The 16,397-nt window shown below is 48.9% G+C and overlaps 1 protein-coding gene across 1 annotated transcript in view; it reads left to right on the top strand.

Annotated features, from left to right (window-relative positions):
- Nucleotides 1–16,397, top strand: part of BTAF1 (B-TFIID TATA-box binding protein associated factor 1) — a 78,150-nt gene that overhangs the window by 33,512 nt on the left and 28,241 nt on the right. The window contains exons 10-11 of the mRNA XM_073555872.1: nt 8,395–8,504; nt 13,903–14,104. Of these exons, the coding sequence (XP_073411973.1) occupies nt 8,395–8,504; nt 13,903–14,104 (312 nt within the window). The remainder of the gene's footprint in view (nt 1–8,394; nt 8,505–13,902; nt 14,105–16,397) is intronic.

The raw sequence follows: 16,397 nt of genomic DNA, 5'->3' as shown, positions 1-16,397 counted from the left end.
AAATGGCAAATGAGCTTTAATGGGGATAAATGTAAGGTCATGCACTTGGGTAGAATGAACAAGATGTATAATTATGTGCTTAATTGTAAAACACTGGGCAAAACTGTCACTGAAAAAGACCTGGGTGTATGGGTGGATGACAAACTCACATTTAGTGGCCAATGTCAGGCAGCTGCTGCAAAGGCAAATAAAATAATGGGAGGCATAGATGCTCATGAGGAGAACATAATTTTACCTCAATATAAGTCACTAGTGCGACCACACTTAGAATACTGCGTACAGTTCTGGTCTCCGGTGTATAAGAAAGACATAGCTGAACTGGAGCAGGTGCAGAGAAGAGTGACCAAGGTTATTAGGGAACTAGGGGGTCTGCAATACCAAGACAGGTTATTACACTTGGGGTTATTTAGTTTGGAGAATTGAAAGCTTAGGGGTGATCTTATTACAATGTATAAATATATGCGGGGACAATACAAAGACCCTTCTAATCTTTTTACTTTTAGGGCCCCGTCACATATAGCGATCTCGGTAACGAGATCGCTGCGGAGTCACAATTTTTGTGACACAACAGCGATCTCACCAGCTAGATCACTGTGTGTGTGACAGCGATCGGCCCCCCTGCCGGTATTGCTGATCGCTGCAGGAAAGGCCAGGACTTTTTTTTTTTTTTTTTTTTTTTTTTTTTCTCGTCGCTGGTCTCCCGCTGGCCAGCACGCATCGCTGCGTGACAGGCGGGAGACCTGCGATCTGCTAGTAACTAATGTACACAACGGGCATCCAAGGGACGTGCGTCCCTTAGATACCCGATGTGTACGTTAGTTACCAGCTTCCTGCATCAGCGCGCTGGTTACGAACTAACGTGCACAGCGACGCCGGGCGCTCGGCGTCGCTGTGCTGATCGCTGGTGAAGTTGTCTTGACAGCTCACCAGCGATCACATAGCAATTCACCAGCGATCCTGACACATTGATATCGTTGTCAGGATCGCTGGTGAGTCGCTATGTGTGACTCCAGCCTTAGACCTGTGACGGGGACAAGGGGGCATCCTCTACGTTTGGAGGAAAGAAGGTTTAAGCATAATTACAGACGTGGATTCTTTACTGTAAGAGCAGTGAGACTATGGAACTCTGTGCCATATGATGTTGTAATGAGTGATTCCCTACTAAAATTTAACAAGGGACTGGATGCCTTTCTTGAAAAGTATATTACAGGGTATATACACTAGTTTCCTTGATATTGCGTTGATCCAGGGAGCTAGTCTGATTACCGTATGTGGAGTGGGGAAGGAATTTTTTTTCCCCAATGTGAAGCTTACTGTTTCTCTATCGCTTCATTGGGGGACACAGACCATGGGTGTATGCTGCTGCCACTAGGAGGCTGACACTATGTACAAAAAGATAGCTGCTTCTCTGCAGTATACACCCCACCAACCGGCACTAATTTCCTCAGTTTAGCTTAGTGTCAGTAGGAGGTGGACACGGGTCTTTCTTAGACCCCATATCTACCTCAGTGTGCGTCGTTTTTTTCTTTCAGGTTTTCTGGGGGGATACAGAGTGAATAGTCACATCTGTAGTCCCACAAAGAGACTGAGTACGGCGTGTACTGCCACCCCGTATCCTCGTAGCTCTCTACAGCAGGGCCAGGAGCTCCGAACACGGATGCGTGTCAGCGATCCAGATGGTCCTTGTCTCCCACCCACTAGCCTAACAGAGCCTGTCGGTTTGGATGAGGCGCGGACACTCTTCTACTGGAATCAGACACGCTGGATGATGAAGGTACCTTTATTCCCACAGGTTTACATCAGAATACGGATCAGGCAGGGTAAGTATGAGGCCCCCCGAGTGGCATCCTCCATCAGCAGATTCAGGCACGGATCCTTCGGGAGCGGTCGCTGCGGCAGTGCTGCGAGGCCTGCCGGCAGCCGCCGCATTTAATCCAGGGCCCGGCTGCTTATTGGGCCTATTCTGCAGCGGCTTCGTCCCCCTCTTTCATTCTTATGCGGGCTTCTCTCCCGCCCAGCCACAGCGATCCTCGGCAGTGCTGCGGGGCCTCCGCGCCGTCCCGTGCGGACAGGCAACCGCCACGTTTAATCCAGGCCCCGGCTTCATTTTGGGCATGTCCTGTGTCGCTGCCACCCCCGCCTTCTCTCCCGCCTGCTCTAAGTCTGCCTACCGCCTTCTCCCCTCATGTTAGGCATCCCTGAGGTGGCGCTGTCTCCACCCACCCCCAGCCTGGCTATTTTCAGCGGGCGGCGCCATCTTTGTCATCGGCGGTTAGCCCCACCCATCTTCCTCGGTCTCTGCAGGAAAGTGCACGCTTCCTGCTCTCAGGCTGCTGCCATTTTCGCAGCCTGTCAGCCGGACGCTGTCCCTTCGGCCGTGCCCCTGCAAGCCCAGACGAGCCGTGTATTTTCAATTGCTGGAAGCCGCGACAGGACACTGGACCGTGAGTAGCTCTGCAACTGCAGACTCACACCCTCCTCTGCCTCCTGTCCCCCAACCTTCCGGCACTGCTTCATTGACTTTCCGTCATTGTCTAACTCTTAAGTCTGACTGTTCCCGTCCTCCTGCTTCCTCTTGCACCTTAGTCAAGTACTTTGCGTGCTCTTCTTGCAATCGCAAACTTCCCTCAGGTCAGTCCACTCCCCTCTGCCTAGACTGCAGCAATCCCATTGAGCCCGCCACTCAGGAGCCCTAAATGTTCCACGTGAAAGTGAACCCCCCCCATTTCCAGATGGACTTCTTCTCTATAACAATCAGTGGCAGATCTCACCAGGGTCTCTCAGTCCCTTGTGGCCGTACTTGATAAGTTGCCCCTGGACACTTCTGCAGGATCCAGCAGGTCACAAGAGGCTCCATCTGAGACAGCTAGCATCAACCGCAAAAGGCCCAGGCAGGATCTCTGGCCGGAATCCTCTCCTCTCCCTATCTCACCACATAGTCCTTCCCAGCAGTCTCCTTCCCATCCTTCCTCACCCGAGTCAGGCGAAGCGTTCTCGGATGCGCCATCCGAAGAGATTTGAGCTGGATTCAGACCATGCTGCGGACATGAAGGTTACGGTTCAGAACCTCATTGCAGCGATTAACCACACTTTTGAGATCAGACTCCCCTGCGAAACCCTCAGATCAGGAGGTTTCGTTCAGAAGGGCAGAAGCACCTTCCAGAGTTTTCGCTTCTCACTCTGAGTTTGGAAAGCTCCTCACCAGGGAAAGAGAAAATCTGACCAGGCGCTTTCAAAGAGGGAAGCGTTTCGGCGTGCTGTATCCTTTTTCTCAAGAGCTCACCGACAACTGGTCGGCTTCCCCCTCTGTAGACGCTCCCGTGTCTATACTAACAATGCGGTCCTTCCAATTTCAGGTGTGGCGTCTCTGAAGGATTCTAACGACAGGATCATAGAATCCTTAGCAAAGTCAGCATTCGAGGCGGCTGCGACGGTGCTAAGCCCAGCCTTTGCTTCCACTTGGGTACCAAAGGCCATAGCTACTTGGGCGGAGGATCTCCGCCAAGGCATTCTTGATGGAGCCCAACCAGAGCGACTGGCTGAGCTAGCCAACCTGATCTCCCATGCAGGGGAATATTTGGTCTCCGCCTCCTTAGATGCCGCCTCTTGCGCAGCTCAGCGTCCAGCAACTTAGTTGCAATCCGGCGTACAATTTGGCTCAAAGCCTGGCAGGCGGATTTGTCTTCAAAAAAAGTCCCTTACCAATCTGCCCTTTCAGGGTGCGCGTCTCTTCGGATCCCAGCTGGACCAGATTATCAGACGCCACTGGGGGCACTAGCTCTCTTCCTCAGTCCAAGCCTCGTAGACCCCCTCCAAGGCGTCAGTTTCGGCCCTTTCGGTCTTTCCGCCGCGTCGCGACGGCAGAAACTTTTTCCAACCAACAAAGGCTGCAAGCACGCCAGTATAGGAAGAAGGTCTTTTAGGCCCACTCCATCCTGGCGATCTCACTCCTCCCAGGGCAGATCCTCCAGGTCCAGAACTGGAAGGTCCACATCGGCATGACTATCTGCAAAGTCCCGAGGCGCCTTTCCAACTGGGCGGCCGACTCCTTTTCTTCCGAGACGTCTGGCTTGCCTCGGTGGAAGACGCTTGGGTCAGGGAAGTTGTATCCTCAGGATACAAAATAGAGTTCGTTTCTCGGCCCCGGGATCGCTTCTTCGGGTCCCGACCTCCAAAAGACCCCGGGGTTTCTTTGCATCCATCAACTCTCATCTCAGTTCCGGAGTAATTGTGCCCGTTCCCGAAACGGAACGATTCACAGGGTTTTAGTCAAACCTGTTTGTAGTGCCGAAAAAAGGCGGCGCGGTTCGGCCCATTCTGGACCTCAAACTGCTGAACAAGAGGGTCCGCCTGTGACATTTCAGGATGGAGTCCCTTCGTTCAGTAATCGCTTCCATGGAGGCGCAGGAATTCATGTGCTCAATAGACATTCAAGATGCCTCTCTGCATGTCCCCATCTTTCACGGGCATCAAATTCCTGCGTTTTGCGATTTCATCAGGACCACTACCAGTTTGTCGCCCTGCCGTTCAGTCTCGCCACCGCGCCCAGAGTGTTTTACAAAGATCATGGCGGCGTTGATGGCCCTGTTGAGGATCAGAGGTCTCGTACTCTTCCCATACCTCGACGACATTCTGATCAAAGATCCGTCTTTTCACCAGACTCTCCAAAGCCTTACCATTGCTCTCGACACCCTGTCCAGTGTCGGGTGGCTCATAAACAAGAGAAAGTCCTGCCTTGTTCCGACTCAACGTCTTGTGTTTCTAGGCTTATTGTTCGACACCCGTCGATCGAGGGTCTTTCTCCCGGAAGAGAAGTTGATCTCTCTGCGGCGAGATGTACGATTGCTGCAGAGCCCGAAGCTTCCATCCTTCTGGTCAGCCATCCAGAGATGATATTCCATATTTTTTTATTTCATAGGTTAAAAAAGAGAGACAACGTGTTTCGGATACAGTATATCCTTCATCAGGTATCATAAAAACACAGTACAAATCCTAATAGTATAAAATTCAGTTACACTTATATATAGTAGCAACCTTTTATCCCAGTCTCAGAAACTTGATTTAGGGTGTGGACCAAGTTCAGGAACACACCAACTGATTGATCCAACCTTGACAACATAGATGCTACTATATATGTGTAACTGAATTTTATACTATTAGGATTTGTACTGTGTTATGATACCTGATGAAGGATATACACTATCCAAAACGCGTTGTATCTCTTTTTTAACCTATGAAATATAAAAAAATATGGAGTATCATCTTTGGATGTGAGTCCTGGGAAGCGCTGCCGTTTATGGGCTTGATGTGCCTTTCTTGATTTACTCATCCTGTGTGAGCCTGAACCTGGCTCTTTCACTTGGATCCACCCGAGGCAAGCTGCAAGTCCTGTCTTCTCGGAAGTATCTCAAAAGGAAGGATTTTTGAGGATACATAATCTAAAGCTATATTAGTCTTCTATCAGGTAAGTGCATAAAATTGTGCACCCTTAAAGACTACAATATTGTGTTTACGCACTTAGGGCGCCGCGAATTGTCTGTTCTTCTCTCCCAAACAGGAGTTTTTTTGCATTCTGGTCAGCCATGAAAGTCTTGGGAAAGATGGTGGTGACGACCGAAGTGATCCCCTTTGCTCAATTTCACATGAGACCGCTTCAACAGGCCATCCTGTCTCGCTGGAACAGGTCCGTTCTCTCCCTGGATTGTCCAATTTGCCTCTCGTCCCGGGTCAAACAGTCCCTCAATTGGTGGCTGATGTCACCTCTCATTTCCCTGGGCCGTTCATTCCTTCCGATTCACTGGCAAATTGTGACAACAGACGCCAGCCTTCTCGACTGGGGTGCGGTGTTTCGCAATCAGACTGTTCAGGGTCGGTGGTCGACTCGGGAGACAACTCTGCTGATCAACGTCCTCGAGATACGGGCGATTTTATCTATCTCTCATTCACTGGGAAAGACTTCTCAGGGGTCTGCCGGTCCGGATTCAGACAGTCAATGCCACAGCGGTGGCATTTGTCAACCACCAAGGGGGACACGGAGCTCCTCGGCTCTAGCGGAAGTGTCCAAGATTCTCCACTGGGCAGAGGTATCTGTCCCAGCGATATCCGCAGTGCACATTCCCAGCGTGGACAACTGGGCCGCCGATTTTCTCAGCCGCGAGGGTCTCGTGGCGGGAGAGTGGTCCTTTAACATCCGGACGTCTCATCAGCTTTGCCGTCGTTGGGGGGACTCCGGACGTGGACCTCCTGGCGTCTTGCCTGAACAGGAAAGTCCCACAGTTCGTATCCAGGGCCCGAAATCCCCTCGCAGTGTGCGCCGATGCTCTGACCATTCCCTGGTCTCAGTTCAAGCTCCCCTATCTGTTCCCTCCTCTTCCTCTTCTTCCCAAGCTGTTGAAGAAAATCAATGCGGAAGGGGTGCCAGTCATCCTCATCGCTCCGGATTGGCCCAGAAGGGATTGGTTTGCGAACATCGTCAACCTTCTCGCGGACACCCCCTGGAAGCTTCCAGACAGAGCAGATCTGCTGTCTCAAGGTCCAATCTGCCACCCCAATTCTCTGCCGCTCAATTTAACGGCGTGGCTGTTGAGACCGCGGTTCTGAAACGGTCAGGTTTTTCTGATCGGGTTATTCACACCATGATCCGGACTAGAAAACCATCGTCTTCCAGAATTTATCGTACATGGAAGGCCTATTTCGCTTTGTGCGAGGCCAATGACGTTCCGTCCATGTCCTTTTCTCTCCCTTCTATCCTGGCGTTCCTCCAGGCAGGCCTAGATGCGGGCCTTGCCCTCGGCTCTCTGAAGGGTCAAGTCTCGGCGCTTTCCATTCTTTTTCAGAAGACGTTGGCCTCCCGTCCGCTGGTCAAAACCTTTCTTCAGGGAGTGGCTCATACGGCACCTCCGTACCGCGCTCCCGTGGATCCATGGGATCTCAATCTGGTTCTGGAGGCTCTTCAACGGTCACCCTTTGAACCTCTCATGGAAGTCTCCCTATCTCTTCTCTCCTGGAAAGTAGCCTTCTTGGTGGCAATCACCTCCATCCGGCGTGTCGAAATTGGCGGCCCTTTCTTGTCACCCCCCCCTTTCTTCGTGCTCCATCAGGACAAGGTGGTCCTGCGGTCCCCGCCTTCCTTCCTAAGGTGGTGTCCACTTTCCACCTAAATGAGGACATTGTTCTCCCGTCCTTTTGTCCGGGTCCAATCCACCCTCTGGAGCGCTCCTTGAACAAGCTAGACCTGGTCAGGGCGATGAAGGTTTACCTGGCTAGGACGTCTCCCTTGAGGAAGACACTCTTTTCATCATTCCAGATGGTGCGTGGAAAGGTCAGCCGGCTTCCAAGGCTACCATTGCTTGCTGGATCAGATCAGCAATTTTGGAGGCCTACCGCGTCACGCATCGAGTGCCCCCTCCTGGAATTTTACAAGGTCCACACCTACGCTTCGGCGGACGCCAGCCAGCCTAGGCAGAAGGATCCTGCAGGCGGCGGCGGTGAGTCCTCAGACTTAATGGAAGTTTGCTTCTCCTTCCCCAGGGACTGCTTTGGGACGTCCCATGGTCTGTGTCCCCCAATGAAGCGATAGAGAAAACCAGGATTTTGGGGTTGCTTACTGTAAAATCTTTCTCGGAGCCTTCATTGGGGGACACAGCACCCTCCCATGTTCTGCAACTCCTGTTCTTTTGTTTGTTGGTTACAGTTGCGTTGTCCTGTTTTCATTCTGTTTTGTTTCTTCTCCTACTGCTTTCTCACTAACTGAGGAAATTAGTGCCGGTTGGTGGGGTGTATACTGCGGAGGAGCTAACTTTTTTTTTTTTTTTTTTTGTACATAGTGTCAGCCTCCTAGTGGCAGCAGCATACACCCATGGTCTCTATGTCCCCAATGAAGGCTCCGAGAAACAGATTTTATGGTAAGCAACCCAAAAATCCTGTTTTGCCACATGGGGTTTTTTGCCTTTCTCTGGATCAACATGTTAGGGAAGGTTAGAATAGGATGTGGGTTGAACTAGATGGACTTAAAGACTTCCTTCAACCATAATAACTGTTACTATGTTACATGTCCCACACTGAGCCTGTTCTGAACTATTGTGGGAGCCATATTCTTTTTTCCATATGGCTTTTACATTTTAACTGCTTAAGGGCCAAATACTTTGATCACTATCATCTCCACAACAAAGGTGAGATTAAAAGAAATTTTTTTTTTTTTTTTAGTCCAAACTGCAGCCACTATTGCATCATGTGTCTAGTTCCACATCAAAAAACTTGTTGAAAGGATCTGAAGTGTAGCTTTTAAAAAAAAAAAAAAAAAAAAAAGTTTTTTGCCTTACTGCCAGTAATAGAAATTCGCGCCATTTCCTTTATCAAATTACTTACCGTGGTATAAAAAATGTATTGATGTAGATGGCAAGCTTCTCTTGGAAAAAGGAGATGAACACGCCCAGGAATTAGTTAACAGCCTCCAAGTGTTTGAGATCACGGCCTCTTCGATGGATTCCAGTCTTCACCCTGTGGTAAGTAGTCAAGAGTAAAACATGAAGGCATAGGTCGTTGTTCATAGGGCGTGAAGGGGTTAATTCTCATGATGTATAGGTACGTCAGGTCCGGTCCTGGCATGTGATGGCCCATGATCCACCTACGGCTGTCAACATAAATTCCACTGTCAATCGCTGACAGCAGCGTTTAACTATTGCAAACCAGATGCGCGTCTAGCTCCACTTATCGGCTCCCCATCACACGATCACAGCGTGCAGACGGTTTGGCATGTCAATCCAAGGTCTGCAGAAGTACCGTGTGGCTGTCATTGCTGATCTATGAGCGCCACCGCTTGGCCGACTTTCATAGCAGATCAATTCTGCTACACATGGCAGGTCTGAAGCGCTGCTATGTGTAGTACAAGTGATCAGAAGATCGAAGCTTCAAGTCTCCTAAGGGGACTATTAAAGCAAGTGAAAGTAAAAAAAAAAAAAAGTTCAAATAACCCCCCTTTTGCCCTATTCAAAATAAAATAAATACACATTTTGCTACTGCAGCTTTCAGGAACACTCGATCTATCAAAATATAAAAAAAATTAAACTGCGTTAACAAGAAAAAAAAAAATCAAAGCGCCAGAATAACGTGTGTTTTTTTTTTTTTTTGTTTTGTTTTTTTTTGTTGCCAAAACATTGGAACAGGTGATTAAAACATTGGATTTACTCCAAAATGGTATCAGTAAAAATCTCAGCTTGGTGTGCAAAAAAGCCTTTAACCAGCCCCGGAGCCCGATAAATAGATACGGGTGGTTGCGTAAATGGTTGCGGGTGTTGGAAAATCGCTTTATTTCTTATCAAAAGCTTTGGATTTTTTTTTTCACCACTTAAATAAAGAACCTAATATTGTATTAAAAAGTGGAATTGCACTTTTTGCATTTTGACCGCACTTGGAATCCCCTGCCCCTGTTTTTCGATACACTATATGATCATAGCAATGGTGTTCAAAAGTACAACTCATCCCCTAAAAAAAAAAAAAAAGCTCTCACATGGCACTGAGTGGAAAAAACTAAAATTGGGTTGTGAAGGGGTTGGTAGAATAAACTGAAAGGACCAGGAGTTTCCCTGGAGAGGGATCAGAATCTGCAGTGGGATAATGGAGCAATATCCGTCATTAGATGCGATGAGCAGATTTCTTTTCTTCTCTCTAATGGTAAAAATTCCCTCTGCTTGCTGTCTTCTGCAACATATTCAAATGGTACAACTTCCCACCTCTGATTGCTGTCTCATCTGCTGCAATAGACTCTAATGGTAAAAATTCCCTCTGCTTGCTGTCTTCTGCAACATATTCAAATGGTACAACTTCCCACCTCTGATTGCTGTCTCATCTGCTGCAATAGACTCTAATGGTAAAAATTCCCTCTGCTTGCTGTCTGCTGTGTCATCTGCTGCTTTACCATCTAGAAACATAGTTTAATGTGTCTGCTAATTCTTTGTTATAAATAATTTGGTGCATTGTACTTAAAACTCACTGTTGCATTTCCATGACTGGGATCAGTGTAGATCTTATCTGGTGGAGGTGTTAAAATAGATGTTGCCAGGCTGAATGTCTTTGATCATCCCAAAAAAAAACAAAAAACCCTGGTGTGCTGACCCCAGCTGCCAAATTATCCTCAACCAGTTCCCACAATCCATCTCTTCAGACCCTGCAGTCTGGACTATAAATTTAGAACCATCCATAGGGGTGCACGCATCACAGAAGCAAAGCGTCACGAAGATAAGCGTCGGGATACAGCAGTTATTACATGGCAGTTAGTCAGGACAGGAGTCAGGTAACCCTCACTCTGCTGTCCCTTTTAACCATGTGCTTTATTCCTATCCTCCTATGTTCTCTTGCAATCCACTTTCACCGACCAATCCCCCCTCCATCACGACTCATATACATCAGCTCCTCTCTCTTTGCTTCTCCCATGTACAGCTCCCATGCACTTCTCACCTTCTTAAAAAGCCTCAGCCCATCTTGCCCAAACACACTGCACATAAAATCTTCATACAATTCCAAAAACTACTTGCTCTTTATCTTCCTGCTCCTACTGATTTCAGGGGACATCTCCCCCAACCCCGGTCCACCATCCCCCAAGCTCAACCCCTACCCTACCTCACATCGAAACCTTAATAATCTTACTAATATCACTTGCACTCCTTCATCTCCTTCTTTCAATTGTGCCCTTTGGAATCCACGGTCTGTATGCAACAAGCTTCCTTTCCTACACAATTACTTTCTGAAAAACTCTCTGAATTTGTTGGCCCTCACGGAAACCTGGATTCAGGATTCTGACACTGTCTCTCCTGCTGCCATTTCCCATGGTGGCTTACAATTCTCCCATTCCCCGAGACCGACAAATAGACCTGGTGGTGGAGTCGGCATACTCCTGTCCCCACAATGCACTTTCCAGGTCATCCCCTCAGTTCCATCACTCTCATTCCCTTCTTTTGAAGTCCACACCATCAGGCTCTTTCGTCCCCTCTCCCTCAGAGTAGCGGTCATATACCGGCCCCCAGGCTCACCCACCCACTTCCTGGACCATTTCTCTGCCTGGCTGCCGCACTTCATGTCCTCAGAACTACCAACCCTTATCCTGGGAGACTTCAACATCCCCATTAACAGCCCCACTTCCACATCTGCATCCCAGCTTCTATCACTAACCACTTCTCTAGGCTTCTCTCAGCTCTCAACCTCTGAAACACACAAAGACGGTAACACCCTGGACCTGGTTTTCGCCCGGCTCTGCTCAATCTCCTACCTAGATAACTCACCGCTTCCCCTCTCTGACCACAACATTCTCTCCTTTACACTCACAAATCCTCGCTCACCCCAGCACCCTCCTACCTACCATTCAGTCAGAAATCTACAAGCCATTAACCCTCATACACTTTCAGACTCCCTACACTCATCATTGTCCCCAATCTCTTCTTTGTCCTGTCCTGATCTGGCTGTACATCACTTCAATGACACTCTTAGAAGCACCCTTGACCAAGTAGCTCCCCTCACCCTCAGAACCTCCAAACACAGAGTGAAACAGCCCTGGCTCACATCGCAAACCCGATTTTCTCCAGCGATGCTCTAGGTGTGCTGAACGCTTATGGAGGAAAACACACACACCAGAAGACTTCATACACTTCAAATTTATGTTAAGGACATATAACTCTGCCCTTCACCTCGCCAAACAGACCTACTTCACCACCCTGATCTCCTCACTATCCAACAACCCCAAGAAACTTTTTGACACCTTTCACTCCCTCCTCAGGCCAAAAGCACAAGCCCCTATCACAGACATTTGCGCTGATGACCTGGCCTCCCACTTTATAGAGAAAATAGACAATATCCGTCAGGAAATCCGCTCCCAATCACCAAGTTCAGTGACTCCCATCCCTCCCTGCATTTCCCCTGGCTCACTCTCCACATTTGCTCCCATCACAGAAGAAGTCTCCAGGCTCCTCTCCTCTTCTCGTCCAACTACATGCACAACCGACCCCATTCCCTCACATCTCCTCCAGTCTCTCTCCCCAGTCGTCACAACTCACCTAACTACAATCTTTAATCTCTCCCTCTCCTCTGGCATTTTCCCCTCCTCCTTCAAACACTCTATCATTACTCCATTACTAAAGAAACCCACCCTTGACCCATCCTGCACAAACAACTACAGACCAGTCTCCAATCTCCCCTTCATCTCTAAACTCTTGGAGCGCCTGATATACTCACGCCTTACCCGTTACCTCTCCACTCACTCCCTCCTAGACCCTTCACAGTCCGGTTTCCGCCCCTACATTCGACAGAAACTGCACTCATCAAAGTGACCAATGACCTTCTGACAGCAAAACGTAATGGTGACCATTCTCTGCTCATTCTTCTCGACCTTTCTGCAGCTTTCGACACTGTTGACCATCCTCTCCTACTCTCTAGGCTCCAGTCACTAGGCATTAAGGACACTGCTCTTTCCTGGTTCTCCTCCTATCTTTCCGACCGCTCCTTCAGTGTTCTGTTTTCTGGCTCCACTTCATCTCCTCTTCCTCTCACTGTTGGGGTACCTCAGGGCTCAGTCCTTGGGCCCCCTTCTCTTCTCTCTCTATACAGCCCCAATTGGACAGACCATCAGAAGATTTGGCTTTCAGTACCATCTTTATGCTGATGACACACAACTGTACACATCATCCCCTGACCTTACCTCCGCTGTACTACAGAACGCCACTGACTGTCTGTCTGCAGTCTCCAACATCATGTCTGCTCTCTATCTGAAACTCAACCTCTCCAAAACTGAACTTCTTCTGCTCCCACCATCTACTAACCTCCCTAAATCTGACATTTCCCTCTCTGTGGGTGGCACCATAATAACACCCCGACAGCAGGTGCGCTGTCTGGGTGTTATGTTCGACTCCGATCTCTCCTTCACCTCCCATATACAATCTCTTGCCCGCTCATGCCGCTTACACCTAAAGAACATCTCTAGAATCCGCCCTTTTCTCACCATGGAAACAACAAAAACTCTCACTGTCGCCCTGATCCACTCCCGCCTAGACTACTGTAATGCTCTATTAATTGGCCTCCCTCTCACTCGACTCTCCCCTCTCCAGTCTATCCTTAATGCAGCAGCCAGGGTTGTCCATCTGGCTAATCGTTTCTCAGACGCGTCCGCTCTTCGCCAGTCGTTACACTGGCTGCCAATTCATTACAGGGTACAATTCAAAGTACTTGTTCTCACCCACAAAGCTCTCCACAGTGCGGCACCCCCTTACATCTCCTCCCTCATTTCTGTCTATCGGCCTAACCGACCGCTGCGCTCTGCAAATGACTTTCGACTAACCTCTGCCCTAATCCGTACCTCCCACTCCCGACTCCAAGACTTCTCCCGTGCTGCGCCAATCCTCTGGAATGCTCTACCCCAAAATATTAGGACCATCCACAATTTGCATAGTTTTAGGCGCTCGCTCAAAACACATTTGTTCAGAGCGGCCTATCACATTCAGTAATCAAAGTCATGTTTGTGTGTGTGTAGCCCATTCTCTATCTCCATCTAACCCCCACCCCCTGAAGATGGCTGGACCGTCATTGTAAATACATCATTGTAAATACAAACCTGTGCTTTGTATCCCCCCCACCTCATTGTAGATTGTAAGCTCCACGAGCAGGGTCGTCTTATTTCGCTTTAATTATTGTATTGTTAACGTTGTTACTTATGACTGTTGTGTTTGAAACTGTAAAGCGCTGCGGAATATGTTGGCGCTATATAAATAAAGATTATTATTATTATTTTGAGAAACTAAATGTTTCTTCTTCTTATAGTATCTGATGCCTGTGTTATATGGACCATAATAAGGTGGTGTCATACATGTGTAAAACTCGCTCTTTCATTGTAAGTGACTTGGTGTTTGTTATTTTCCCCAGCTGCTTCAGCATCTTCCTCATCTTTTCACGAGTCTGCAGCATCCTTACACATCAGTGAGGCATATGGCTTCTCGTTGTGTAGGAGTTATGAGCCGCATCGCTACCATGGAAACCATGAATGGGTTTTTGGAGAAAGTTTTGCCGTGGCTTAGTGCTATTGATGATAACACAAAACAGGAGGGAGCCATTGAAGCGCTGGCTTGTATCCTTCATCTTCTAATTGTGTCGTGTGTAAAGGTTGTGCAGAAATGCGTTAATAAAGAAAAATCTATTTTAGCTTTCTGGCTTGCATAATCCAACCACCCACTCGTTATATTGTACAAGTCTGTCTAATTCCCATCTATTTAGCACAGTGTAATTTCTTTATCGCCTTATTGGGGGACACAGATTACCATGGGTGTATGCTGCTGCTGCTAGGAGGCTGACACTATGCAAAACAAGAAAAATTAGCTCCTCCCCGGCAGTATACACCCACCGACAGGCACCAAGCACCTCAGTTTGTGCTTAGTGTCTGTAGGAGGCGAACCGGAATCTCCCCAGATCTGCAATTAACCTTTCTTTCCCTTAGGTGTTCTAGTAGAACGTTTTAATTCTTTTGTTTTCCAGATTCAAGTCGGAAAGCAGGGTGTAAGTTTCACCCTGCTTTCCCATATCAGGCGGCTGAGCGAGCAGTGTGGCTGATACCACATCGCAACTCTCAGTACGCTGGCAGGACTTTTTCCATATTACCTTCTGGTGCTATGGGATGTGGACAGGTGGCTGGTCCTTGCCAAATCCCCCTCGTCACCCCTCTCTCGGGACAGGGCTGAGAGGAAGACGGCGATCGCAAGATTCTCCTCACCAACAAGAGGTTAATGCCGTCTTCTGCAGGATGCGGGTACAGAGGACTGTCCCCAGCGGCTTTCCCCACCATTGGGAGGCCCCTGTGATCATACTCTTCAGGGACGTCAGGTAAGTGCCTGTACGATCCCTCCAGCTCCGCAGTATTACCAGAGGAGTCATCGACAATATCATCACAGGCTTCTCTGTTTGAATCTCCCGCCCTTCTTACCGGCCTGCCTGGCGCCGCTCTCATCAGCCGCGCGCCTCTCCACCTATATTTAAGTGGGCTCAGTACAGGGTTTTTCTCCCCCCTTTCACAGCCTGGGCAGGGGTTTCAAAGTTTTTCGGCGGGCACAGTGCCTTCTTACCGGTTTTTTTTGTGTTTTTTTCTCTCCTCTGCTCTGAGCGATTTCAGTCACGGGGCTGCGGTGCCGTCTTTCACTTTCATTTCAGGTCCCGCTCTCAGAGCGCCGCCTCCTTCTGAGCTCGCTTTCCTTCGTGCCCTTCTTAGCCCATCAAAGGGCTTCTTTGGCCCCCTTTGATGCAGATTTGCTTTCAAAATGGGCCAAAGCAACAGCAGCTGAAAGGCTGAAGCAATACGCCAGATTGGACCACGCTGAGGGCTCAAGACCCAATAAAAATAATCCCTCACAAGCTCAGCGTAAGGACCGGCCATCTGAGGGTGGGGAGGAGAATGAGCAGGAGGAAGTAACCCTTAAGCAGGCGTCTGAACAGCTCATGCAGGCCATCTCCTTAACCAGGACGTCTCTCTGGGAAGAAAGAGGACGTATACACGGAGGTGGGACGCCTCCGACAAGACGTGCAGGCCATGAAGGGTCGCATTACGGAGGTGGAGACGCGGGTATCCCAGGTAGAAGACACCATCACACCCATGGAAGCTAAACTAACGAAAGTGGCAGGCTCCATGAATGCGTGGAAGCAAAAAGCAGATGACCTGGAGAATAGAATGCGTCGGAACAACATCCGAATTATCGGCCTGCCGTAGCGATCGGAAGGACAACACCCGGAGCAGTTCCTAGAAGACTGGCTTAAAACTACTTTAGGCGATGAGTTCTCCTCAATCTTTGCGGTGGAGAGGGCTCACAGGGTCCCCACCAGGCCTCTTCCTCCAGGAGCCCCACCTAGACCATTTCTAGCACGCATCCTCAACTGCAGGGATAGAGACGTGGCTCTACGACTGGCGCGGCAAGAGTCCTATCAAGTTCAATAATGCCACGATCTCGATTTTTCCCGGATTTCTCTGCAGAACTCAAGGAGCAACAGGCACAGTTTACGGAGGTCAGAAGACATCTACGGGAGAGGAATATTGTATACTCGATTTGCCTGGCTCCGGGTGGACCACGGAGGCTCTTTGTTTTTTACAGACCCGACGGAGTGGCTACGATCCCATGAAGGGTCTGCTGAAAAAGAATCCTAATGTATCTCTTGTTAGTATTTTCTCTTAATCGGCTGATTGGAGCTCTACTCGAGGACGTCCAGGTCACCAACAATACCGGACACTGAGATCAGTGATGGCATCCCCATGTTTGTTTTGTGATGTGAGTACAGGACTCTGCTCCTATGTTTGTTGGTTTTTCACTGTTTTCTTTCCGTAGTGGTTTTTGGTATTTTTTGGGCTATAGTCGCAGTTGGCAGCAATTTCAGTCTCTAGG

Source organism: Dendrobates tinctorius, unplaced genomic scaffold, assembly GCF_039654945.1.
Source record: "Dendrobates tinctorius isolate UK_male_01 unplaced genomic scaffold, ASM3965494v1 ptg000230l, whole genome shotgun sequence".
NCBI classification, from domain to species: Eukaryota; Metazoa; Chordata; class Amphibia; order Anura; family Dendrobatidae; genus Dendrobates; species Dendrobates tinctorius.
This window is presented reverse-complemented; position numbering and strand designations above follow the sequence as displayed.